The sequence below is a fragment of the Lacerta agilis genome, chromosome 2 (assembly GCF_009819535.1).
Source record: "Lacerta agilis isolate rLacAgi1 chromosome 2, rLacAgi1.pri, whole genome shotgun sequence".
Classification (NCBI taxonomy): Eukaryota; Metazoa; Chordata; class Lepidosauria; order Squamata; family Lacertidae; genus Lacerta; species Lacerta agilis.
This window is the reverse complement of record NC_046313.1, coordinates 84,086,305-84,113,773: the sequence shown is the minus strand read 5'-3', so window position 1 is coordinate 84,113,773 and position 27,469 is coordinate 84,086,305. Positions and strand designations below refer to the sequence as shown.

The 27,469-nt window shown below is 40.0% G+C and overlaps 1 protein-coding gene across 4 annotated transcripts in view; it reads right to left on the bottom strand.

The window, feature by feature from the left end:
* Positions 1 to 27,469, bottom strand: part of SLC6A6 (solute carrier family 6 member 6) — a 60,085-nt gene that overhangs the window by 22,833 nt on the left and 9,783 nt on the right. For 3 of the 4 annotated variants that reach the window (XM_033141092.1, XM_033141091.1, XM_033141093.1), the window contains 5 exons: positions 9,350 to 9,589; positions 8,580 to 8,714; positions 5,077 to 5,311; positions 2,971 to 3,103; positions 154 to 288 (listed from right to left, as the gene is read on the bottom strand). In XM_033141092.1, the coding sequence (XP_032996983.1) occupies positions 154 to 288; positions 2,971 to 3,103; positions 5,077 to 5,311; positions 8,580 to 8,714; positions 9,350 to 9,578 (867 nt within the window). In that variant the 5' untranslated portion in view covers positions 9,579 to 9,589. Of the gene's footprint in view, positions 1 to 153; positions 289 to 2,970; positions 3,104 to 5,076; positions 5,312 to 8,579; positions 8,715 to 9,349; positions 9,590 to 23,211; positions 23,278 to 27,469 lie in introns of all 4 variants that reach the window. The other variant, XM_033141090.1, reaches the window with a different exon arrangement.

Below are 27,469 nucleotides of genomic sequence, written 5' to 3'. Positions count from 1 at the left end.
GAGGAATAACACCATGGAGGTAATCTTCAATTAGGTTTTGACTGCTTCAAGATTACAAGAAAATCTACTGCTCAATCATCCCACTGCCCTCCTCACATTTTGTTTAGAGCATAGGAAGAAAAATATCACCACTTCCAGTTTTTAGTAACCCACCTGTGGATCTGTTAGCCGAGTGATGTCAGGGTAAAGATAAAACTTGATGCCCTGTGCAGCTCCAGGTAAAGTGACACCACGGATTAACAGTACAAAAAGCATGATGAATGGGAATGTTGCTGTTACGTACACAACCTGGTATTAAAAATGAAAAATGTTATCACTTTTAATAATAAAAAGCTAGATTTTTAATTGCATACGCCTGGTATTTGAGGTTACAAATGGACTCATCTCTTATCTTAAATTCTTATCCTCCTGTTTGCTCTCAGCTTTCATTATTCAGTGGATCACAGCAGGTTCCCCTAAACTGCATGAGTATATATCCATCATGACAGAGAAAGTACATTACCAGACTTTAATGCTGACTTTAATACTGGTCACATTTCTGTTTCCAATTCCCCCAGGTCACCGCTATGTCGGGCGTGATCAACATGGTACTCTCTAACTACCATCATCTCTGACCATTGGCTGTGCTGGTTGGACCACTAGTGAGGCCGACAAAGCAACACACTTCATTCTTATTATATAGATGTCTACAGGTGGCATTCACCACAATAATGAAGCATGTCGTATTAAAATGAATAAATCACATATACAGCAGTGAAATTTGAGTACTAGAGGTGTTCTTTCCTTCGTTAGTATGCTCAATAGAACATTTATTTATTTATTTAATTATTTAATCATTAAGCACTCTTCATCAGGAGATTCACTAAAGACTGGAACTGATATGTGGCACCCCATGTAGACCACAACCATCCGCCCAATAAAAAGCTGTTCCTTACTTATCATCTGAAGCGCCATAGCCCAATGGTGAACATTTACTTTGCCTACAGAAGGTCCCAGATTCAACCCCCAGCAATTTAAGGTAGTATTGGGAGGGACCCCTACTTCAAATACTGGAGAGTTGCTGCCAGTCAGTGTTGTAAATACTGAACTACTATATCAAAGGCACCTAACTTTGTTCCTATTGTATCCAGCACAGAAAAAGGATGAGCCTGGGCATGATAAACTGAGAATGTCTTGTTACACAAACTGAATAAATAGAAGGTGATGTATAAAATCAGTATGCACAAGAGATTACCCCTTGCTTAATTCTGAATGATTGTCCCAAAGTACATGTGTGCCTTCTGGAAATCGGCCTCAAACATACTCATCCAGTCAAATTCTGACTGGTATTTATTTATTTATTTATTTATTTATTTATTTATTTAGTTCCTTTATTTTGCTAATAGGGTCAGATGATGCCACCCAGTAATTACAGCTCTGCTACTTTAATATAGTTTTGCTTTTGTGAAATTGGTTTAGCAAGATAAAAGCTCCTGAGATGCATCTTCCTGCCTTTTAAGTGAACCTCGGGAGATTTAACAGGCAGATATCAAAGCCTGTTGCACCATAATAACTTCTGCAGCCAGTCTGATCTCTAAATGCAACACCCTTCCATATCATGCCCTGCTTTTCTTTTGGAAAATTACATTTCTATGTGTGTAATTTTTTCCTGAATTTTTCTTCCCAAAGTATTTTAATTTGCTTTTAAATATCATCCTTGTCTTTGTTATCCCCCCCTTTTCTACATTAAACAAGTATTTGTAAGTAGTTTTTGTTGTTGTTGTTCATCACAATTACCAACTTTAACTGTTACTATTATTACATTCATTAGTCACTTTCCCCCCACAAGTGACTCAAACTGACTTAAAGAAACAAAACTCACCAGCTTTTTCACCCCAAGATTGTTACTGAGAAATTATTTCAAACTAAGCCAACCTAGCATATTTTGCCAATGTGAATTAATTGTAAGAGAAATATTTTCAGCCAGAACAAACACTGAGCTATGCAAACTGCTTTTTGGATTTTAAAAAAAAGAGGTTGGACATTCAAATTTATGCACTTTTTTCTTTTTACATATGTTTAATTGAAGGGAGGCCTGACTACTATCTAATTATTATTGTTGGGCAAGGCATTATCTTCCGGAAGTACACTGCTGACAAATGTGGAAAATCAATGAGGCCTATTCATCAATTCAAAGAAAAAGAAAAAATCTAAGAATGTTCAACAGCTATGACCTTGGAGAAACAACTAAAAAACAGAAGCCAGATGTTATGAGAGTTTCTGAACTCTGAGTTTTTTCCAAGTTTTCAGTGGGTCTAGCCAAAGAGTTCACAGAGGAAACAACGTAATAAATAAATGCATCCTCCATCGCAGGATAAACAAGGAATATGTTGAGGTGCAGTAATAAAACTGCTAGCATATTTGCAGGGCTCGGTATGGCTTCAACCACATGTTGAGTAGCCTGCATTGCAGGGATTTGGACTAGATGACCCTCAAGGTCCCTTCCTACTCTACAATTCTAGGAAAGGTTCAAATAACATTGGGAACCTAGCCTTTGCTAATAAGGCAATACAATCATTTAAGATGATGTGGAGAGTGTGCAAAACCACTGCATAGAACTAATTTCTGAACCTATTTAAACACTTCGGCTATAACCCTAAAGTGTATGTGTGTAAAGAGGGTGGAATTCAAAGGCAGATTATGCTCTGCTGGTATCAAACAGAAGTAAAGGCAGAGGAATATTTTGAATTTCTCTGGCCTTTTTAACACCTCATTTTCCCTCTTACTGGAAACTATGGAGCAAAAAGTGGGGGAAAGATTGAGCAAGCTTGGAAGTTTGTTCAAGTTCCCCGACCCCCCAGTTTAAGATGCACTGCAGGACTGAGAGGAACTTGGCTCCAAAGAGAACATTTTCTTTTCGGACTTGCCAATACCAGCGCTCCAAGAAACAAGGCAGTTATAATTGCAAAGGGAGAGGCTGAGAGCACTTACTTTCCCAGTGGACTTTACACCTTTCCAAATGCAAAAGAAACATATCACCCAGACAAGGAGGAGACATAGTGCCAGGTCCCACTTGACAACACCAGGCTCATCAATTCCTGAAGACAAGCTCAATACGTTGTGCCTTAAAGGATAAAAAAGGAAAAAAAACAAGACAAAAGGTGTGATAAAACAAACTGAACAGCTGCTTCACAAGAACCAGTCTTTAAAAGCTGAACGATGCCACTTCCCATGTTGCCTAAACGGATTAACTGGACACATGGGAAAGGCCCATTGTTCTATTTGTAGTCTTCCAAAGAGCTGGGAGTGATAATTACCCCTCAACTTGTTAAAACTACGGTATTCTGTTCACTCTGGAATACTTGGAACTGAATCCATTTGTCTACAGGCAATCCTTGTTTTGCACGGGGGTTACATTCTGGACTCCTGAGCACGTCGGCGGGGCCTATGTAAAGTATTCCATTCTGCCCCTTTAGTGACATTTTCAGGTCACTTCCCGGTTTGGCGCCATGTGCATGCTCTTTGATTCTGATGGGGCTGCTTCTATCACAGCACTATAATCACACAGACATTCATTTTATTAAGTAAACAAAACACAGAACTAGGGGAGTTGTGTAACTTCTGAAGCGTGTCCCATTTCAACTAAGAGGAAGAACTGTTTAAAATAGAAATGGAGGATGATAAACTGGCTGTTTCCAAGGATCTCACTCATAAGAAGAAGAGCAAAAACATTTTGCTAGATTTATGGCTAGCATCAACTGTACATGAGCCAAAAGCGGATTTTGCTTTGTTTTATTCAGCTCTTATTAGATTTGCATGTCTGAAGCATGTGATCAGCTTCCTGAGATTTCACATGAACCAAGCCTGCTGAGTCCTAAGCACTTATAAGCTTTTGGTTGGTAGCAGGGAACAATCAAAATTCTTGTTTACTTGTAATTGCCCCCTGCTTCTTACTGTTTCATTGTGTTTGCAACCATACACTATGAAATAAAATCTTCACAACTAAGAAATCAAAGCATGTGATGTAATCCCAAGAGTTAAGACTCTGGAAATAAAGCCAGATTTGCTTATCCCCTATGACTGCTACTCAAACAAGCATGAGATTTACACAGACCATTAGCTCAAATAAGATATACCGGTAATGATGGCCTCCAATGCACAATCAGCAGCACTGCTAAGAGGAAGATGCCACTTAGCATACAAAGGTGAACATTTCAATAAAGCCAACCATGCCTGAGAAGTTTAGTGTTCAGCAAGTACAACTGATAAAGATTTCAGGAAACATTCCACCTAATAAAGAGCACTAGGCTTCATAACTCAGGCATTGTAACAGCTCCTAAGGATTACTTCATTCACAGTAGGACTGTTGTCTTCTAAATGTACCAAACTCAAGTGAATTAACACATGATAAAGAGGTTTACATATTTACAAGGCAACATGCATTATTCTGAGTTATGTAACTTATTAGCTAGCTCAGGGCAATGCAGTTGACCTCACATCTGTTAATACATATAACATAGTTATAAGATTACTGAACATTTATTATTAATGGAAGATGCAAAAAAAAAAACCCAATAAAAAGTTATTTTAAAAAATTAATGTAAAATGCAAAGTTCTTTGTTAAGGTCTTTCTGTGTAATAAGTTAACAAATACCTCCCACATAGATGGCATTCCTTGTGCAATGATTAACTTAAATATATGTATAAAATGCATGGTGAATCAAGGCCATCATTCACAGTCAACTTGAAATTTTATTTGAATAGGGCTAAATCACATAATCATAATCAAAACAGGAATATTAGTTGTGTGCATTGTCTCTGAGACTCTATAACCTGACTTATTCATTTATTATTCTTATACTCTGCCCTTCCTCCTTGCAGAATCCAGAACAGTTAACAGTGATGTTAAAACATGACCCAAATATCATAAGAAAATAATTAAAATTAGTAATAATAATTAGTAATAATAATCCAAAACTCCCACAGAAGTAAGTAATGCCCCATACTTCCCCTTACAATTTCAGTCAGTCGCTGTTTTACTCTATGTTCTATGTCTCTTATAAAGTTCTCCAAAGAGCAACAATTAAAATTGCTTACTCCCAAAACTCTGTCACAGGAGAAGTGAAGTTAGTGGTATTCAGTGACAACCAGAGGGTTTTGTTCTTCCTGAGAGTGTCTTCTATGCAGTTTTTTGTGTTCCACTCTTGGTCGCAGAAAGCCCAAGGCAGCTTACTCGTAAAAGAGTGGAATAGATAGTACAGTCCCCAAGCCAGGATGATGATGTAATACACATTCAAAAGCGACACGATCACTATGGAAGCATAACCTATTCCTGATTTTTTTTTTTAAAGAAAGAAAGCAGAAGAAAGGAACATATGAAATTACACACCTAAGTAAGGCTGCTGGTATTACAGGTGAACATGTAATCTTTGCAAGTTTAGGAATCTCTATGTCTAGGGTTACAAAGGCAATACTTCAACATCATATATCTGCTGCATTAAGCGGAGATGCATAATTTCAAGACTCAGATAAGGTATCAAGGGATTCCCCCTCTTTCACCAGTTGCACCCATGTTTCCAGATAATTCAATAAGGAGTAGTAGTTCTTCCTAAAACACAGTTGTGAAGTTGCAAAGGTATGCAAGCAATGGCTATCACATTTGGACTGCAAACATATAGACCATGGAAGGGTAACCTATGGCCCTCTGGATGCTTTTGAACTTCATCTCTCATCAGTCCCATCATAAATTGGCCAGTGCTTAGGGCTGATGTAGTCCAGCAAGATCTGGAGGGCCACAAGTTGCCCACCCCTGTTGTACACGCTTACCTGGAAATAAGTCTCATTGAATTCAATGTGCCTTTCTTCTCAGTAGACATACAAATGATTGCACTGTTAATATTTAGGAATGCCCTGCTTATTAACAACAAAACCACTGAAGCTACAACACTTGAGCAGCAGGAAATGGCCATGTAAATGAGGTACAATTCATTTCTTGTTAAGTTTGTAATCTAAGTTTCCCCCAAATGGTACTCAAAGCAGCTAACAGTAATTAAAAACAATACAATAAAAGAGCAATAAAATACAAAGAAAAGAAAAGCAGATAAGGCATCAATAAAAACAACTAGCTAAAACCTCATTTTGTCTCAACAAAATTACAATTACAAGTTATGGGCCAAAGGGCTATCTAAATAAAAATGGAAACCTAGGGACATGATGCAGTACCTATGTTTCTGTGGCTTGTGTCCTGGTGGACTATACCTACTAGCAATAGTAGCAGCAGCAGCAATAGTAGTATTATTAGTAGTAGTAGCAGTAGTAGTAGTAGTAGTAGTTTCCCTCCCCGCCTCCCAAAGGAGTCAAGGGTGGCAAGCATACAAACAAGAAAACATCTAAAACCAATGCAAACTAGGGCGGAGTCCCAATTTAAAGCAGGTATTTGTTGGAAGAGAATAATTATTCCATGTGCACAAGGCAAAAATTGCCTTGTGTTTCTCCATGCTACATACCAATATGCTTTTGAAACAAAGGAGAATTTCAAAAACACTTTGTGATGAAGTATTGCAGGGGAGATGTTCTGCTCTTCAAAGAAAAAAAACCCACTGGAGAACAGCACACCCAAGGAAATAGTTTGAAGTAGTTCTTTCAATCCTGACTTGTATTATGAAGCCACTCTTGGTTTTCGCAAATTATGAAAGCTTTAAACATATTTCTGAGTATCAGGAGCCAAAGCTAAATCACAGGAGATGGTTCTCTCAATCCAGATCTGCTTATGAGTCTCCCTGAGTCAATGTCAAATGCAAACAGTGGGCAATGGAAGTGTTAGCCTAACCTAGGGTGACAATCATTATGTATGGAACAGAATTCAGTGAAATGCACTGAATTCTCTGCAATGCAGTTATAAACAGTATTATTCTACTTATACCTCTGACTGCAATGTATAGCACAACCAGGGGAAGGTATACTCAGAATTAAGTCCCACTGTGTTCTGCCTGTGTACAGCAGGGCTTGTTCCCAGGAAAAGTGTGGATAGGACTCAAACTTTACAGTGCAATCTGATACATATCTACTCAGAAATAAATGCCATTTAATTCAGTGAGGCTTACTCTTAGGTGAGAATGTATAGGGTCACAGTCATAAAACATTGGTTATAGCAACAGTAATAACAACATTGTGGGAAGGAAAGACAACATGTTTGTGCCAAATAAAACAAGGTCAAAAGAAGGTCGGCAAACTGAATTTTGTAATATATGTACACATCTATCTCCCCCCCCCCCAAAGATATCATGCCTGCTATTTATAAAATAAATGTTTGACTTGCATATCAATGCTTGACAACAAAAAATACTGCCCTGTTTGCTTTTCAAGCACAGGGTCACTGGCAGCTAAGGTCATGTCCTTTGCTGCTCCAAATGGCATGCACACAGCTAACGAAGTGCAAATTGGTACAAAGCTTTAGCTATAATTCCAATCCAAGCCCCATACACTTGAGCTCAATGCAACTTCCTTCTAAGTAAGTACTTTGGTAGACACAGAATTGGTATTAACTGACAATCACCTTACAAAACACCAAACTGCCCCAGAACAACTTAATAGCCTGTGAACACACCGGCTCCTTATTAACTATTGAGCTTTCTTGGACGATGGGAGCCATTCCACATTCTCCTGATGCAAATACCCATAGTAAAGCATTTCATAGTCATTAAAGATCAGAAATCTCAGAGAAGTTGTTCCAGAATTTCATGTACAGTATTCTGAAGTCTACTATTTGAAATAATAGTAAATCCTAAACCTTCTATCAGGAACACATCGATTTCAATACAATACTGCTCTTATATTTTTTAAATAGAAAAGTTGCATGATCAGAGGCCAACCAAATTTTTGTTCTCATCAGGATCCCCACCCCACCCCTAAAGTTATGTTTCAAACACAATACAAGGTCAGGGGAGAATTTGCTCTGCGTTCCAGATCTAAACTTGGAGGTGGAAGGGAGGGCAGGAAACAAGACCACCTCCAATAGCTCAGAGCTGGAGAGGAAGTGGGAGAAAAAGCTTTTTGTACTTCTGTGACCAAATTTTTAGCACTCCACTGCCCCCCTTTTCAGGGTCTGTCTCCTCCTCCTCAGAAGGCAACATTGTGGGTGTGGAGGAGATGTCAGAGGGAACTGCCCAGAGGCAGCTTCTGAAATCCTCACTGTCCTCGACACTCTTGCACAGTAGGTCATTCTCAAGATGGGCCTTGCATCCTGCTGTATGGCAAGCAGGTGTTGCCCTCAGTGGAAAAATGTCTCCAAGACCAGTACTGTTTAACTTTTCCCCAGAGAGGTGTGTGACAACCATTCAGCTGGATGGGAAAAAAACTAAAAGGAAAGGATAGGAATTAAATAAAATCAGAGCCACCAGCAAAGTTAAGGATAAAACCTGTTTCCTGCCCTGCTGACCCCAGTCACAGGGAGTAATGCCTCTGCACAGTCTCACCCGTTCCTTTGCATAGCTGCAAGGTGAAGGTAGAATGTCACAGAATTTTGGGAACTATCTTAGATGTGTGCATGTACATATATATATATATATATATATTTATAACAAATTAGGCAGATAACTAACCAGTGAAGATAGGGCAGATCTTTTCCCAGCATGTAATTCCTCCTTCGGAGGTATACTGTCCTAGTGCCACCTCCAGGAAAAACACAGGAAGACCTCCCCCAAACAGAAAAATGAAATAAGGTATGAGAAATGCACCTGTAGAGAAAACACAGGAGGAAGATTAGGAAGATTCTATGACTCAATGATTTTTTTTTTCTCTTAATGGAGTAGCAGCTGATGGTGGTATATAAGTATCACTATGAAATCTGGCCCATGCCCCTGTTGGCGTGTTCTGAAATTGCCACTTGAGAGCAAAGATTAATAATATATTACACAAATGCCCTGCTATTTTCAGATTAAGAAATGGGGAACAATGTGAAAGAAAATGTGCAACAGAATGGTTTCCTTTCATTGCATACTGGAAGATTAGGTGAAATCTCAAGGCAATTGTTTTCTTGTTTTACAATGTTTCAGAATTTAATGACCTGCTGTTTACAAAGTGTACTGCATGTAACAGTTGAGAGTTTTTTAAAAGCAAATTAAATGCAGTGAAATGCATACCGGAAATATGTGACTGGCTTTAACTAATATGAATCAAATTTCCCCTTTTCAAAAAAATAAAATAATAAAATAAGTTGAGCAGTAGCTATCAGTCCAATAGCACTTCCGGTTGTTTTCAAATCTTATCTCATTCATCTTCAGAGCAGCCCTGCTTCCCTACACACCCATTCACATGAAAGGGAGCTACTATCCACATCCCAAACCATTATGAAAGCCACAACAATACTCACCTCCGCCATTTTTGTAGCAGAGATACGGAAATCGCCAAACATTGCCTAATCCAATAAATCCTCCAGCCACAGACAACAGAAAGTCAATCTTGCTGGCCCACTTTTCACGCTGTGGTGGCTTCCCCTCTGCCTCATCCTCAGGACGTGTCCCAGGGCTCTTGCCAGGGGAAGGTTTGAGAATGTCCTTGTGGAAATCTTTCAGACACTGCAGTTTTTCCTTCGTTGCCATGTTTTTGCTTTCTAAAAGGAAGGAAATTACAATATAGGTTTTATAATCCACATTACTTGAAAGACAAGCAGGTACCTGTGCTTACAAATCACCTCGGCAAACAAGAAGTTTCCTTCAAATTCATCCACTTTTTCAAGCCAGTATATGCAAAGGAAAGATGCAGCTGACAGTTATTCCTGTCTTGACCCCACAAATGTGTTTAAAAGTAAATCTGTGCCTCTTTCCCATTGACACCTATGAAGGGCCTTTTCACAATAGAAGTTTAGCATTCCAGGTTCCTGAGCAGTCTGGAAAAAACAATCCTTGGATCCTAATGACAGTGTTAGTAAGATACTTTGTGTTAGAGAAGAGGCGGCAGCATCTCTGTTACTCAAGAGTATTAAAAACAAAAGCAGCATTGCCATGTATTGCGACACCTTTTCAGGCCAGCAGGAAGTAAAATAGATCCTCTTTTTTTTGCACAGAAGAGATGTGAAAGTCCATCTGAGTCAGGCCTGTAAAAACAGGCGAACTGCAACTGCTATGCTTTTGTTCCCTTTCCCTCTCTGAGCCACCTTTTAGATTGGGGCTCAAGCACTTGTCAGGCTTCTTCCTAAAGCTCCTTTGGAAAGTGGCTGTGGATTAAGGTATAAGAGTGCAGAATAGGTAATATGTGCATAACAAAATTAAGAGGACAGGTAGAGTTTCTAGGGAGAGAGCAGAGGTGTGTGCCCTGGGGATGAATGGTGAAACAGTGATGGTGCTAAGGAGGGAGGGGAGGGAGGGAGGGAAGAAGGAAGGAAAGAAGCAAGGAAGAAAGGAGCAGTGTATTCTGCGGAGATGGGAGATGCCAGGAACACACCCAGCCACTGGGCATTCCCTTGAATGTCCTTGCCATTCCTGGTGTGCAACCCCAGATTTTGAAGTACTCTTTACCTACAGTTGAGAAGGGATTATCAACAGGCTTAACTCCTGTTTAGGCAACTAGCAGATCCCACTCTGCCTTTATGTTTACATCAGCTTAGTAAATGGGAGAGGACCACTGTAGAAAATATGCCCTCTATTACGTCAACATGTTACTTTTTCTTTGCACTGACCCAGTGTCCATTCCAAGCCTGTAATTTCTCTCCAGAATCATCATGGGCTGAAATATTAATGCTTTACAAAGAGAGTTATCATGGAGCTTCTATTAAAAGTGATCCCCCGCCCCCTGCTTTAAACATAGTGATTTATCCTAATGAGCGGAAGGATCTAAAGCAGCAGTTTCTTTTTTCTTCTTCTATTTTTATATCTTGGTACTGATTAAACAACAAAACCCCTGCATAAATAAACCTTTCTGTTCAGTTCAGTTTCGGCATACACCCCTGCCTCATTTCACTGCCATCTCAGTATCTCACTTGGATTTCAAAATAAATAGGACTGATACGCAACAGAATTATGTTCTTTGCCATAGCAATGGCTTTTTAGTTAATGAAATAGCCAGTGACAAGGCTTGCTTTATGAAAACTTCAGGGCAAAGTGAACCCTAGAAGGTCACACTGGCTTATAAATATTTCTGTCAGCTGTTAAATTGCAAAAAGTACGCCACATATATATATCCACATGCACATGCACACATGCACACACACACTTGTGTTATATATGTTAGATTTTAAAAAAGGAAGATAAACACGCACAAGATTTCATCCAAAGTGCATGTTCAAAACAGGCCACATTTGATCAGATTCAAATGTGGAAGCTGTGAGAGGTATACCATTTACACTGGAGTGCTAAAGTAAACTTCCATACTTTGCAGAGACCAGACAAGCATAGCCTGCCTAGGTTGTCCTCATTTCTGCATACTTGTGCTCTCCTATATTAGAAGGGCAGTCAATCCAGTCTTTGTATCTGTGTCACATGGCCTATTTTTCCTCGAATCAGTTATTCTGTACCGGGTTGTGTGAATGGAAAGGCACATAATGCACCTTCCATAATTTTTAAAGCTTGCATGATGATCCTACATTGGAATCAACACAAGCAAATAATCCTACCACATGCAGTAGATGAATAGAATCTAGAAAGTTTAAAATATAACACTGATAGAAAGAGATATCGCTAGTAAACACTTAAACCTAACATTCATGACAGAAGACATTAATACCTCGCTTAAACCATCTAAATAGATCATGCTGGACACAATGGGACTTATTTCTGAGTAAATGTACATAGGACTGTACTGCAGATACAATGGTACCTCGGGTTACAGACGCTTCAGGTTACAGACTCCGCTAACCCAGAAATAGTACCCCGGGTTAAGAACTTTGCTTCAGGATGAGAACAGAAATCGTGCGGCGGCAGTGGGAGGCCCCATTAGCTAAAGTGGTACCTCAGGTTAAGAACAGTTTCAGGTTAAGAACGGACCTCCAGAACGAATTAAGTTCTTAACCTGAGGTACCACTGTGGTATTTACATGGTGCTTTATTAGTGAAAACATCTAAAGTTTTTAATGGGCTTATCAAACCAGTTCATTTATTTAAGGCTGCAACAATTTTTTACTTGTTTACGCAAGTGTCACCACAAAAACTTAGTTCATATTATCGCAATGGAAACCTGGAATTAATTTGCTGCTTTCTGATCTGTAAACAGATTTAGCTTGTACGGCAATGACCTGAAACTAGGGTTGACATTAGCTTGGCAGGAAATCTGCAACTGGAACATGATTCTGAGATTGATATGCATCAATGTAACCATGCAGATGAAAACCTTTTCATAAACCAGGCAGATTAGCTAAACCATATCTGGAGGAAAATAATGGAACTTGCCTTACCGTCTCTGTGTCTTGCTTACAACCAACAATAAGACACTTTCATTAAAAAAATTGAATAAGGTTTGGAGGGAAAGTATATTTGCTTTTCATGATGCTATTATCTGGGGGGGAAATATTGGAGCCATTTTAATCTAATCTTTTCAAGTGTACCTAAACAGACCATATGCAACACTGAATGCCAGGTAACAGATTGTCAATTAACACGTCTAGCCAACTTGTCTCAAAGGGTTGGTTTAGTATGGGAACTATGATGTTACAGAATAAGAGCCGGCAGGCTGACATATTAGACACTGAATCTTAACCAGTAATTAAGTATGTAATAATTATAGCTACAGACATGGAGGAACAGCAATTTGGAACCTCTCATTTGCAATTGTTGTTGTTCAGTCATTCAGTCGTGTCCGACTCTTCGTGACCCCATGGACCAGAGCACGCCAGGCACGCCTATCTCTCACTGCCTCTCGCATTTTGGCCAAACTCATGTTAGTAGCTTCGAGAATACTGTCCAGCCATCTCATCCTCTGTCGTCCCCTTCTCCTTGTGCCCTCCATCTTTCCCAACATCAGGGTCTTTTCTAGGGAGTCTTCTCTTCTCATGAGGTGGCCAAAATACTGGAGCCTCAACTTCAGGATCTGTCCTTCTAGTGAGCACTCAGGGCTGATTTCTTTAAGAATGGATAGGTTTGATCTTCTTGCAGTCCATGGGACTCTCAAGAGTCTCCTCCAGCACCATAATTCAAAAGCATCAATTCTTCGGCGATCAGCCTTCTTGATGGTCCAGCTCTCACTTCCGTACATTACTACTGGGAAAACCATAGCTTTAACTATACGGACCTTTGTCGGCAAGGTGATGTCTTTGCTTTTTAAGATGCTGTCTAGGTTTGTCATTGCTTTTCTCCCAAGAAGCAGGCGTCTTCTAATTTCGTGACTGCTGTCACCATCTGCAGTGATCATGGAACCCAAGAAAGTGAAATCTCTCACTGCCTCCATTTCTTCCCCTTCTATTTGCCAGGAGGTGATGGGACCAGTGGCCATGATCTTAGTTTTTTTGATGTTGAGCTTCAGACCATATTTTGCGCTCTCCTCTTTCACCCTCATTAAAAGGTTCTTTAATTCCTGCTCACTTTCTGCCATCAAGGTTGTCTCATTTGCAATGGGCCTCCTCAAAGATTAGTTTCACTTTATCCAATACAGTACATTTGAATTCTCATGTTCATTTTTGAACAACTTCAATGTAGAAATATTATAGAATGTAATAGGTCATGGCTTTGTATAACTGAGACAACACGTAGAAGAAATATACGTCGTACAATATTTTTTAAAAAAACAACTCTTGAGCACTACTGGAGTGTTGGTGGGTCTATGTACACATACATTCCCTAAATCAAATCGATGTCTTAATTTTTCCTAACTCTGGCCTCCACAGATTCACACAGCAGCCCACTAGAGCTGAGGGGCCCTGGGTCCAAGGAAACACAAGTCACCCTAAAGCATTCAAGTTCTCTGTAAGTTGGAGATAACTTTGCAAGAGATCCCTCAAGTTGCACTGAGCTTCAGAGCTTTCATGTGTGACCTCCTCCTGAGGTTGAGCTCAGTCACTATTCTGAAATTTCCAACTACCCATTTTAGCATAGGTGAAATCAGTGCCCTCTTTTATAGTGAGGCATTTCCTCTTTTGGGCAGGTATGTGAATGTCCACCTTAATCTTGCCTGCTGGGCATCTTGCCTACCTATGCCTACTCCAAAGCCCAAAATGTATTCGAGATATACCATCCATCACCCTTTTCTAGGGCTGCCATATGTCTGGATTTTCCTGGACATTACCAGGATTTCAAAGGCAATTACAAAATTGTGTTTTTACTTTTTGAAATATGGCAACCCTCCCCTATTTCAGTCTTTTGGAACATACAGTGCACTTTAAGGGAGAGGAAGGTTTGGTTGGGACGACAACACTTAAGTTTGTGGAGGCCCTGTCTGGGTAAAAATATTAAAAACCTTGCAATGACTTTGTCACATCAAAAATGAATGCCAGAACCTAAGCTTTAATAAAATCTATTGGTGGGGGGGGGGGGGGAATCAATGTCAAAATCTGGGTTAAATTAGCAGGTCCTTGATTATAAATGTCAGCTTTTTCAGATTGACTGGATGTTCTTAATTCTTGAATTAAGAGGGAACATTTGTTTGGACTGAAAAAATATGGTGAAACTGGCCAGAATAAGTTCACTTCAACAAGCATCAAGTGCTTTTGGGCATCACAAAACTAACAGAGCAATGCTTACAATTAACTCATGCTAGTTGTGTGACTTCTTGGTGTAACTAAAGTGTCTAAGGAGTCTTCAAACGGATTCCTGCTTTGAACTGACAAGATCTGAGGGCTCAGTTTTTTTTATAAACTGTTTTGCAGATCACCCCCATAACAATCACACTGAGCAGTACCACAATTCTAGCTTATGACATAAACAAACTTCTTAAAATGCTACCCTTTATTGTGCTCATATCTCAGACTTAACCCTATGGCCCACCCATGGTCTCCTGACTATTGCCAATTACAGGAAATGCCAAGAGAAGATGAAAAGGAGGTGGTTCAAGGCACTGTACAGTTGAGGAAAATTCCAAGAAAACTGTGTGTTTAATGAAAGGCATTGTCCTGAACATTAATAGGATTTGTTTTTAATTTCCTGTGATTTTATTCCACTGAATTAAACTACAATGCCTTTTAAGAGATAATAATCAACAAGCTGATATGAAACTGGAAGGCATTTTGCAAGCTGGAAACCAGTATTATTTCAATATCAGCTAATAGGAAACAAAGTAATCCAAAGACAGAAACTCTATGTTTAAATATAACTCAAATTCATGGAGAATAAAATGGGCAATTCCACTTCTAAAGAACATGCCAGCTTCTAGGAGACGCATGTCTGCTTTCCTTTCAGAAAACAAGGGCTTGGCCCAAAACACTTAAGATGGCTGAACAATGAAGAGAGCCAAAGCCACCATTTATAGAAGCAAGTCTGAGTGCAGCCAAAGGCAAGTTCCTTCCAAAACAAAAACTGGGGGGGGGGGGAGATCCAGGCCAAATCCTGTTGTTGTTTTACTGGTGGATATCCAAGTCTGTTCATCAAATTCAGAGTAATTGTCCAGGACTTCCAATGACATTACAAAGAGGGATTATTACATAATCAGTAAGATATGACTTTGTTTCTCTTTGGCTCCCCAAACACATACTTATTCTTAGTAATAAGACATCATCTCTACTTCCAGGCTCTAAGCAAACCATTCAATAACTAACAGTGTCCCACTAAACTATCAGTCATGAGCATTAAATGCTCTGGGAAAATCTGCTGACAGTACCTCTGTCAGTTCTGGTTTGCATTGTACTCACAGGCTCATGCTCTTCTTCCCACTTCTCCACTTCCAGCCATGAGATCAGAAACTTTCACTCCTGTTTACAATTAATTGCAGTTTAGCATTCATCACAGCCAAACCCAAAACTTATTCTCAACTATACGTAGGACCATTAAAATATGTTGCAGCATGGAGGGCTCCTTCTTCAGGATTCTAGCCACTGTATTCCATCTCTTCCCACCCCCGTTTTCAATTTTTCCTTCCAATAGTCAGTCAGCTTTCCACAGCCAATGAGCATGCTCAATCCTCATCAGACTGGGGTTCCCACCCCGGGTGGGGCTCCCCACTCCTTAGATTATTTCCCCCTAAAGAATCAAATCGGTGTATTTCTGGAAACCATGAGGTTCCCCCGAGCCTGCTGATTATTTCCTTTTGTAAGTGGATAGAACCATTTTGGCTACATAAGCAATGGCATCCACTCCTTCCAAGACTGGAACTACCGGTAGCATTTGGTTGAGTGAAACAACACAGCTTCATAAACCATGGTTTGGTTGGCTTGTCTTGTTAAAGCATAGTTAAGCCTAGCCGGTTTATCTACTTTCAGGCATAACACTAAAATGTGGCCAACTAAAAAATAGAACTGAGGATAGTTGAAAATGGAAGCTAAGCTTCCCTGCAGCTGCACCAGGGAAAAGAGGCATGCATGACCCCAAGGCAAATTCACATAGTTTGGTAATCCAAAACCTCAGTGATTAAAACACACACTAGAACCAGGATGGGTGGTCTCTATGTCTGCCAGCAATTTCTTTTGCCTCCTAGTAATTTTGGGAGCCAGAGATTTTAAACAAAACATTAACTACTAAGCACACACATTACTAGAGGACTCACTCCTTTCCACTGTATAATGAACAGCAAAAACTTCTGGGCTTTGCTATTTTGAAAGAACATGCTTCAGTTTTACTTATCTCGTTTATCTCAATGCACCTTCCAAGCAGTTGCCACATGCCATTTATACTGCCTTCTGCTTATGTTTTATTTTTCGTTATGTGCTGCTCTGCAATGAACTGAGGATGTTTCAAAGTACAAGCAAAGCGTACTCTGAACTGTAAACTCCTAGAGTGAAAGTTGCTTATATCACAATGTCTCATGTCTTTGTATGTGTAGAAGCAGTGGAAAGGATTAAAAAATATTCAGAGGAAAGGAATATATATAATAGTTTGCTCTTTCCCTATGTACCCATGGAATTTTGGATATAAATCATCATATACCATGGAAACTAGAGCCATATTCATATTAATTGTGAGGAAATGTAAAGAACTTGCATCTTAATGAGCAAAATGGCAATGCACATTGCACAAGTATTTGAAATTATCTAGGCATGGGTAAGACCCATTATCTGTATAATTAACACTCTATGCTTCTGTACATATAAGCAGGGGAAGTAACGAGATCAGTGTGATTATCTCACAGAAGTGTGATGGTTTAGTTAAGCCAGTAGAAGCACAAGACACATCTCTTTTTATTTAGCCAGGTTCTCGTCATTTCAGCTTGATGTTCCATGAAGGCTTATACTGTAAGATCAGACACCAAAATCTGACTGGCTAATAATGCTGGAACAGAACAGTTCTCGTAAATGAGTAAGAGGCAGAAAGGAGCAAGTAACATTTTCCTGTAGCAGAGAGTCATCCTATATTGCCAAACATGTTTAGGCTGCAATTTAGCAAAAAAAGTGCACCGCTTGCAGTGTTAAACTGAGGCTCTTTAGTATCAAAGCTGCCCATCTGTCACCTCCAGATTGACCCTACCATGCTATGGATCAATTCATCTTGTCTCAGTTTAATAACCATGGTTTAAGATTCTGGCTTGTTCCAAAGCTGATAAAGTTTCCCAGTTAATATGGGAAACTGTGGGCTAATTGGAGAACTGCAGCTTGCATAAAAGGAGGTGTTATGGGGCTACCTAAGCAGGCAAAAAGCTTGTTCATATCTTGGCCAAGTCATGAACACCCAAACAAACCCAATGTCACATATAAACTGGGCTCTTCACAGGTGCAGTACACATTTTTAAACCATTATGAGATCCCAAGAATTGTTCCTGAGAAAGTGTGGGTATATTAAGCGGAGACAAAATTCACCACATAAATCTGTTTGAAGACATGTTTTCCATACCATGAAAGGAATGGCTCTTTGAAGTAGGAGTGCTTGGAATACACTCACTATCAGACATTGTCCTAGAAACAACACATCTAGGCTTCCCTTTCATTGCTCTCCAGAGTCAAAAAAACAACACACTCTTTAGGCATCAGGACTGCTTCCACAAACTAACAGAGCAGGCAGGCATCAACAGAATACAGATGAAGGACTGAAAGCTGTTATATCCTGCTGCAAGTATTGTTAATTCAGTAAGGAGAAGTGGCCTGGTTAAAGGTTGTTTTTGTTCATAACAAACCAACTTCTGATCTCAATTAACACCCCTGGGGGTGAGCTAGCTAAAAGGCTAATGATTGACAATAATCCAGAAAGGAGCACAAGCTTCCTGCTGCTTTCTCTTGATACACTGCTGCTTTGATCATTACATCATCACTCCAGATGCAAGAGTGCAAAATGTTACTTTTTTGTGCTGGACAAAGTTTCAGAGGTGACTAACCACACCTGAAAAACTTACAGTATTACAGTAGGTGCAATTAAAATGACAAGTGCCTCTTATTTAAAATTGCTATTCATACACATTTAATATTGCCTGGAGCACATCTGAATGTCTTCTGTTTCTATTTCATTTCTGCTCCTTATCTGCCGCCATCAACTATCTGCATCAGTGATTTGTTCTTCAGGCCACTTTTCCATCCACAACCAGAGCACACTTTGCCTGACAATGATGTCACAGCATGCAATGTCAGAATTATTCTATTGCCCTGACAATCACAGACAGAAATGTATTTTGTGTGGCACAATGGGAAGAGGTGCAGAAACAATGTGGGCAGGCACTGTTAACATCTTCATGTTGGCCCCTATTAAGAGCTACCATTCCAGGGAATCCCCAAAGTACAGTTACACAGCAAATATGGTGTATTATTAGAGATTTCACTGCATCACTAAAAATGTAATCTGCTCTAAAACTGGAAACAGGGCCACAGCTCAGTGGTTGGTTGGCATCCATCGGGAAATAATGAAGGAGTAACTCTTCAGGGATGAAGTCAATGCATCGGACAGTTACAGCACCTGCTGTGACTGTAGAGGCCAATAGGGGAGAGGCATATTCTGTTGGAGCTGGGGCAGATGAAGGCATCCAATTGTGCTGATGAAGATGTACCAGTGGTAAAGCACATAAAATGATTCTGGTTTCTCGGTGTGTGTGTGTGTTAAATTTCAAGTGGCATGGCTAAGGACGAAAAGCCATCTGAGATTATGGATGGCTGCTACCAGTCAGGAAGCGAAGCTTTGAGGACTAGCTGCTTCACACATTCATGACAACTAGGATACATTACTTTAGTTGCCACTCAGTCACCAAGGCAAATGTCATGGTTTGTGTGTACAAACAAATGGAAGTACAGATCAGAGCTACTGGGATGATAAAAAAGAACCAATAACAGCTATATCCTGAAGGTGTCTGATAACATCTTTCTTTATGAAGTCTGCTACAATCTGCTTCATTTAGAGTTGGGCTTCCATTTAGGGGAAAAGAAAAAAAGAAACTGAACAGAAACTAGATTTGATCATACTGTATTTGAAAGAGGAAATGAAGCTCTATGGTCAGTCACCAGAATGCTAGGAACAAAAGGTGAAACAGAAAGGGACCAGGATGTTTCTACAGAGAAAATGCTCTTAGCTACATAAACCTGCCAGTGAGGAAACTCACACTGAACTACTTGTTCTTTTCTGAGTGGCAAAACAGCAGAAACACATATCCCCCACCCCTCTAAAAAAAACCCCCATCATCTGTTGTTTCCTTACTTTCCCTAGCCACACACATGCACACTGATGGTGAAACAGCAGCAAAGAAGACAGAAGTCTACTGTTTATGCACTTATGTGGGTACAGAACAGACTGACTCACTGGTAACGGTCCCTGTGCTTTTTCTTCCCCCACTCACTGCAGGGCTGCCGTCATCAGTCAGTGAAGCCTAGACTCAACGTTGATTTCTCACTCTCCACAGCTTGCCCACTCACTGGATTCTCTCCTGCACCTTTAGCAAGATAGTACATTAAAATGGCTACTCCTGCCCTGATTTTAGGCAAGTAGCATTCATAGGTGCTTTTGACATGCTAAGTGAGCCCCTGCTACTGCTTCAAGACACGTTCTCCTCTTATTTCCAGTCTCATCAACCCCCCCCTCTTTTCTTATGCTGCAACAGCATCATGGCTAATTTAATTATTCCAGAGACTACTTAAGTAGCTAGTTAATGGGTGTGTGAGAATGTGGCTGAGAGACTGGCTGGTTGCACATGACAAGTTAAACCAAACCTTGACTCATCCAGACCAAAGGAGTGCACATTCCTGGAGAAGGGTTTGCAGCTGCTTTGCTCCTTCCTAGTTCTTCTGCACCATGCCAAGCAGGCTTAACTTATCATGCCATCCAAACCAGGACTCGTGGTTAAGCTCCTATCCTCACTAACCGCTATAACAAAATACAAGCCTTGATTACAACTTGTGGGTAAGTGGAACTTAACCACGAGTCCCAGTTTGAATGGCACACTAACTCAAACCTTGGCTTTGCTCAGCATGGCAGGAAGAATTAGGAGGAGAAAAGTGGTGGTGAGCTCTTCTCCAGCAGCCCACACAGTTGCATGGTCTCACTATTTTGTGTGCACCAGGCCAATGTCTGCATTGCACACTAGAAATGGTTCTGGCATGACCTTAAACCCTATCCAAATAAATCCTAGAAAAAAGCACTTCTGGGTCACCAACGGTCAGCATCAATAAGATAACATTTGGCTAAAGCCATGATGCCCAACAACAATTTATGAGTGTGGCACAGATATGCTCAAAGTGGTGAGGGAGTAGTCATCTGTTACATATGACCATTGCCCCAACTGAGCATCTGCCACTCCTTCCTGAGGCACACACTCCATTACAACTTCCCCTCCCTAGTCAGAAAGTGATGTGTGCCAACTGGCATCTCTCAATCCTTTTTATATGGGAAGAAGCCAGGGAAATCCTTTGGGACCAAGGGATAGCAATACTATAAACTCTCAACAAGCCTGGGAAAAGGGAGTAGGAAGGATGGACAGCTGAATGGAAACACTGGATTAGTAAGAAAGCTGGTTGTAGAGGAGCCTATGACCTGTGTATGTGTTGTGTATCTGAAATCCTATGCATATGCACCTAGGAGCAAGTCCGAATTATAAGTCAATGGGGCCTACATGCATAGGGGTGCACTTTATAGGCATTTAAGATTAGAAAACATTTATTCTTATAGTTAAAATGATTCTGTAATAGGAATATATTCTACTATACTTATGGGTCTACCAGTTATTTCCAAATTCCAAATCTTCTGCATATAACTTTGGGGTCATGTAAGTCACTAGCCATTCTGTGTAATGCTTAACAGTTTTCCTGAAGAATGTGTGATAGAAGATCCATTTTTAAATGAGAAAATTATTTTCAGCACAATATTTATTACCAACAAAAACTTTGGCAATCAGATGCAAGAAAATGCTACGCTGTTGCTTTTTGCAAATCCTTCTGTTGGCTAATCAGATCAGGATTAAAATAAGCATTTCATTTCTCTAAGAAACCGAAACATGCAGCCCACTTCTATATATCATGCTTTGCAAAGCAGAATTTGCAAACAGAGAACTTAACCTACACTTTCACCTATAGACAACAAGAGCAACAAAGCCACTGATTTTAATTTTGACTTCAATTGGGAGTTTCACTTGAGTGAATGTGGAATCAATTCCAGAATCAAGAAAAAAAAACTGTCCGGCTCTGTCATGGTACATGGAGCCTACTTGCACTGAACATTCTTACCAAGAAGTGGTAAAAACCTATACTGAAAATTACTGTAAAAGAAAGAAAGAAAGAAAGAAAGGAATTGTTTATCTCTTCTATTAGTTGCCACTGATTTCAGACAATGCTTTTGATACCGTTATTTATATTTAGTTTGTGTTAATCTCACACACACTTTTTGCACTTCAGACGCATGCAGAACCACAACATTAATTTGAAGAGGGTACAAATCAACCAGTCTGAACAAAATTAATGGATATCCATGGTTATGGTCACTCAACTTTTAATATGTAATTTGCATTTTATTTTTATTCTTTGCCTTGTGGCAGAAAAATGAAACTATGACCAAGTGGAAAATGTTTGTGATTTCATACTACTACTAATAACAATAATAATAATGCTATGGGGATGTGAATGAAGTTTGCTATGCCAACATCTTTACAAATGCAAAAATGACTTTAAAAAATAAAATTAAATGCATATTTTTTCCAGTTTGCTTGCAGAACAGGGAAAGAAGACAAAGCATGAGGGATTGGGGGATGACAGCAGTTTTAAATAAACATGGATTTTGTGCTGCTTTTTAAGGAAGCCAAAGGTGCTTTCAATCAAAATTCAGAATAAAACATTCCTCATTTTGATAGTATCCTTATCTGGAGAGGTGATACCAGATTTTAAACAAAAGGGTGAGATTCAATGCAGCGAATGTCAACTTGCACAACAAAGCTTTCCCTTCCTCTCTCCTCTCCCCTGCAGCCTCCCCCTCCATGGCCCCAATATCTGCTCTGTTGTGTTGGGGGATCTTCTGGAGCAGATTTGGGGGGGGGGGGGCTGCAGGGTGGAAAAGAGAAAACAAAGTGTTAGTCCTGTTACACGAGCAAATTTCCATTATGTAAGTTGCCCAATAAATCTAATCTGAAATGCTGTAACAGTAAATTATTCTGGGTGAATTATTCTCCCCTCAAGTAGAGGAATTATATATGTGCCTTCTGTAACAGATAAGCAACATTTTTCTGCTTTAAGCATTTGTCAGTTTTATTATCTTCCTATGTCCCCCTACATGTGTTCATTATGATAGACAATTTCTCAGAAAAGACAGAATAAAGAGCAATTATTCAAAATTAAAGGAAGAAAACTGTCATCTACTGGAATATTTGTAAAATACTGTGAGCAATCCAGGGTAACCTAGACATTCCTATCAATGGGGCCACATACTCTGGAGTGTACCCCATTCTTTGCAAGCTGAAGAGTTAGAAATGTCCACACCCCTTAGATTGGCAATAAAATTATGAGAGCTAGAAAGTCCGGATGTAATGATGGGATGTGGCAGAAGCATAGTGGGTGACTGGCAATGGTGCAACTTTTCTGTAGATCATCTGAGAACTGGCACTGCCAACATAGCACTTTTGGGGGGGGGGGGACAAAAAATTTGTAAATGCTTGCAGACAACATTCCTAGAACTCTCAGTGACATATGGATAAACACAAACGAGGCATCAAGCTCCAGGTACAAACATGCCTCCCCCCCATTTCACAAGCATCCCACCTTAGCTGCACTCACCCGTTGGAACTTCTGTCCCCTCCTCAATGTGGATGGGCAGTGCTGGTTCCTCCATAGGGTGAGGCACTGATAGAAAGTAATGAATGATGGTAGTATTTGACGCAAAACGATTACAGTAAGATGGTTCCTTCTTAGCATTACAGTTACAAATGAGACTGGCAATAGCTATGAGCAATCCACTTTCCATACTAAAAAATGATCTGCTTCAAAAAACAATCCTGATTCCTGACAAAGACCATCTCTGAGAATGCATTTCTGTCTGAAAAGGCTCAGATCATTCCACCATCTCTGAAATACTTGAGCACAACTGCCTTAAGAAGTATTTACACTTAAGGGCTATACACTGCTCCCTCAAAATTAACACTGTTGCAGAGGATTTAATTTAGTTAAATGTCAGGTTTAAAAAAGGAAAAAGTATCTTAACTAAGAAGAGGATATTGTTCCAAAATTACTGTACATTTTAACAAGTCTAGTATTTGACAATGTGCCCGTTTTCACTCTCATGAGAGCATTTAACTCCCATTTAAAAATTCATGCTGCAGCAGCCCAAAAAGCCAAAGCACTAAGCCACAAACACTATAGAGATTATGAGCAAAAATGAATGTATACCAAGATGTATATGAAGAGTCTTCACAGGTTATCTGAAGATGCAGAAAAGGAAGCATCAAAAAATCCAGGTTCACTTTACTGATACATGCCTAAGCAGGTAATAAAGGGACACACTGTTATATATTATATGCACACCCAAGTTTGTACACATGAGATACATATGTGTACAAATCAAGACCCATGGCACTTTTTTGCAGTCTGTGTATTTATCTCCCTTTTTTGTTGTTGTTATATCCCATTCCCCTTTTCTACATGTAGATCTGTGAAAGATATTCACAGAGTGAGAAGGAAAGGGGAAAGGGAAAAAAGGAGGAAAATGCCCTTGCTCAAGCAGAGGGCTGTAGAGGAACTGGGCTTGGAGAATGGACACCTGTTCTTCTTTCTCTTGTCCTCTGAAGCACAACATGGCATTCCTCCTTGCTTTTTAAAGATCTTGAAGGAGGGGAAAGTTTGGAGCTAATGTCTCCTCTGCCCCCACCTTTACACAATGAGGAAGCATTACATTTTGCAGGTTAAATGGCCCTTGCAGAGAGCAAATTGAGCCCAAGGAATGTACAGAACAGAGTATTCTCCAAAGCCAATTCCTTTTCCCAATCCAGCGATGGGCACAGAAAATACACACCAGACTGGCCTTTAGCCTACCTCCCAACTCCAGGGGCTGAGAACTCATGTGTGGGTGCTGCTCTATGTTGCTAACATTTCAAGGTAGCTGGAGGGCAATGAGCATGTGAAACCAATGTCTCCAGCCTGTTTTTGAGGGTTACTGGGAAGGCATGTGTGTAGTAGGGCATTTAAAAACACAAGACCCACAATTTCCCTGCATACCCCAGTGGTCTCCTGGTATGTAGGCATCCAGTCTGACCCTTTCCCTTCACTAGTGTTGCTGTCCAGCACATTCACAGCACATCCACATGCAGCTAACCCTCATTTGAAAATAGGAACGGTGATGGTTTAATATAGTTTAGAAACTCTGTCTCTTTATCATGCTAACCATCCAGATAGGCTATGCACCTTACTGAGCTAGCCAATTATGCCATCCAATGAGGCCAAGGGGAATGAAATTCTATGTTATACTTGCTCCTCATTTCATGGGTTTGCCTGTCTAGGCTGGGAGAGTTTCCTCCAACAAGCTAGTAGATCCCAGTTCTCCCACTCCTACCAGTAAACTTTAATTTTCTCTGTACAGTACCATTTTACCCCTAACCACTCACCAAAGTCCCTGCACTCAGTTGCCATTATTACTGCTATCAGGTTTACCAGGCGCGGAAGATGCTGAATCAAGAGGTGGCAAATGACAGTGAGTGAATCACTTTAAACACTACTCCCATGGAGAAACACCTTATTAAATGGCATCAGTTGGGACCCTTGCATGTTGTACTGCAGAAGATGGCATATGCAAATGGACTGAGTGCCGCTGTAGTAGGAAAAACATGCAAAATGGGGTTCTATCGTCTATTTCTCTAATTTGGTTAACTATGGCCTGGGATGTATGGTTAGCCTTTGGCAGCCTTCCCCAACCTGGTGTCCTCCAGATGGCGTTGGCACTCCAAATCCCCTCAGCTCTGGCGAGAATGACCAATGGTCAGATGTTGTTCAACTACAACTCCTCTCACCCCTGGAGGGTACTAAGTTAGCAAAGGCTAGCCTATGGTGTGGCTGGCAGGCATCTCATACCTCCCAAGAGGCAGAGGCAAGGAGGGAAATCTTCGAAACCTGCACCCACATCCATTGAGAATTAAGGCAGAAAGGAAGAAATTCTTCCCATTTTCCTCATCACAATATTTTGCAAAGTTCCCTTAAATCTGAATGCACTGCTAGTTTATCATGCAAAACAAGGACATGGCTTGAAGGGAAAAGATGTTTACAATCAAATTTGCCTCTACAAATGGAGGTACTCAGCATAGAAATGATTACCTATGGAGGTGCTGCACAAGCTGCTTTTTATTCTAGAAGCTCAACTAGTACTTCAGCCCCACAAGAACAAATAACATTTGGTACCATAGCTTTTAGCTACATGAACCCATTGTTATGCAAAGAGAAGGCAGCGCTATAGCTAAATACTTAGTTTTTAAAAAAAAACCTATTGTTTTATTAGACCTTTACCCAGGGCTAACATTCCTGAGTTTCAGTTACAGGTAGGTAGCAGTGTTGGTCTACCATAGTCAAAACAAAATTAAAAATTAAAAAAATCCTTCCAGTAGCGCCTTAGAGACTAACTAAGTTTGTTCTTGGTATGAGCTTTTGTGTGCATGCACACTTCTTCATGCACATGAAAGCCATAGCTGTCAACTTTTCCCTTTTCTCGTGAGGAATCCTATTCGGAATAAGGGAATTTCCCTTAAAAAAAGAAAAAAGTTGACAGCTATGACGAAAGCTCATACCAAGAACAAACTTAGTTGGTCTCTAAGGTGCTACTGGAAGGAATTTAATTTTTTATTTTATTCCTGAGTTTGCCACTGAGTTAGGGACAGTGTGCACAGAGAGTGTCATATAAAACAGCCTCCATACCACAAAGGAATGCAACAATTTCCCTCTCCAAAACAGATTCTGCTCCATCAAAACAAAAACAAAAAACTTAAACCTAAGTGAATCCTTACCTTTATTAAGTTTACAAGTTTACTTAAGTTTTTGAACACAGAGACAAATTTTCAAAAGAACTGTGCAGCTAGTTCAATGTGTCCAAGAGGTTCCTTAGTTCTGTGTTTCACAAACAGCAGCCCTCTTGATGCATAGTGAAACTGAAGGGAAACTCATAAGCAGTTTGAGATACGACATGGTTATTACTATTAAGAAGGGTATGTGTGCATGGGTGTAAAGTCTCAGTGGGTGTACCCAAACTTATGGGCTTAGACAACGTCTTTGCAAGTAACCAGCCAAAATTTGCAACTAAGCCAAGTCCATGAGCAGAATATATAACTGTTTTACCACAACCTGCTGCTGCATTTGGTCTGAGAATGATGCTCATGCAGAGGAAGGGAACATTTAGTAAAAGGAGTTGCATAATGCTAAACTAAATAAATAAATAAAAACATTGATGGCTGCTGGGACTGGCTCTCTAGCACAACCTAGTGGTTAAGACTCCTGCTCATTCACCCAGGGTGAGTCACTGTTTCATGTAAATAAATAGTTTGCCAGACCTCAAACTGCCCTGTGATACATAGATCAGCAGACGGACGGCATCCTGTTGCTGTTCTTTGAAGGGGAAGGGGACTGGTAAGTGTCTATATATACTTATATTCATGGCTGTCAACAAGTAATGCCAAGAAATCGTAGAAAAAACTTACAATATCTACATACTATCTGAGGCCACACGCACATATGCACACAGCAACTTTGCAAATACTAACTTGGATTATGTTATATAATCCAAGAAAAACAAAGTGTATTTCAGCACACAGGAATGGCAGCAAGAAAATTTACATTGAGCTCGTACACTGATTTGCTCTATGGCCTTGGAGAAATCTCTTACAGTGCAATCCTAAGCATATTTACTCTGAAGTAAGTCCCATGTAGTTCAGAGAGAGAGAAAGGACTTACTCTCTAGTAAGTGTACTTGTGATTGCAGTGCTGATTACTCTTCATCAACTTCTGTTTCTAAAATGAGGGCAACTGCAGTTACCTACTTGTTCACATGAAACCCAGCACTTTT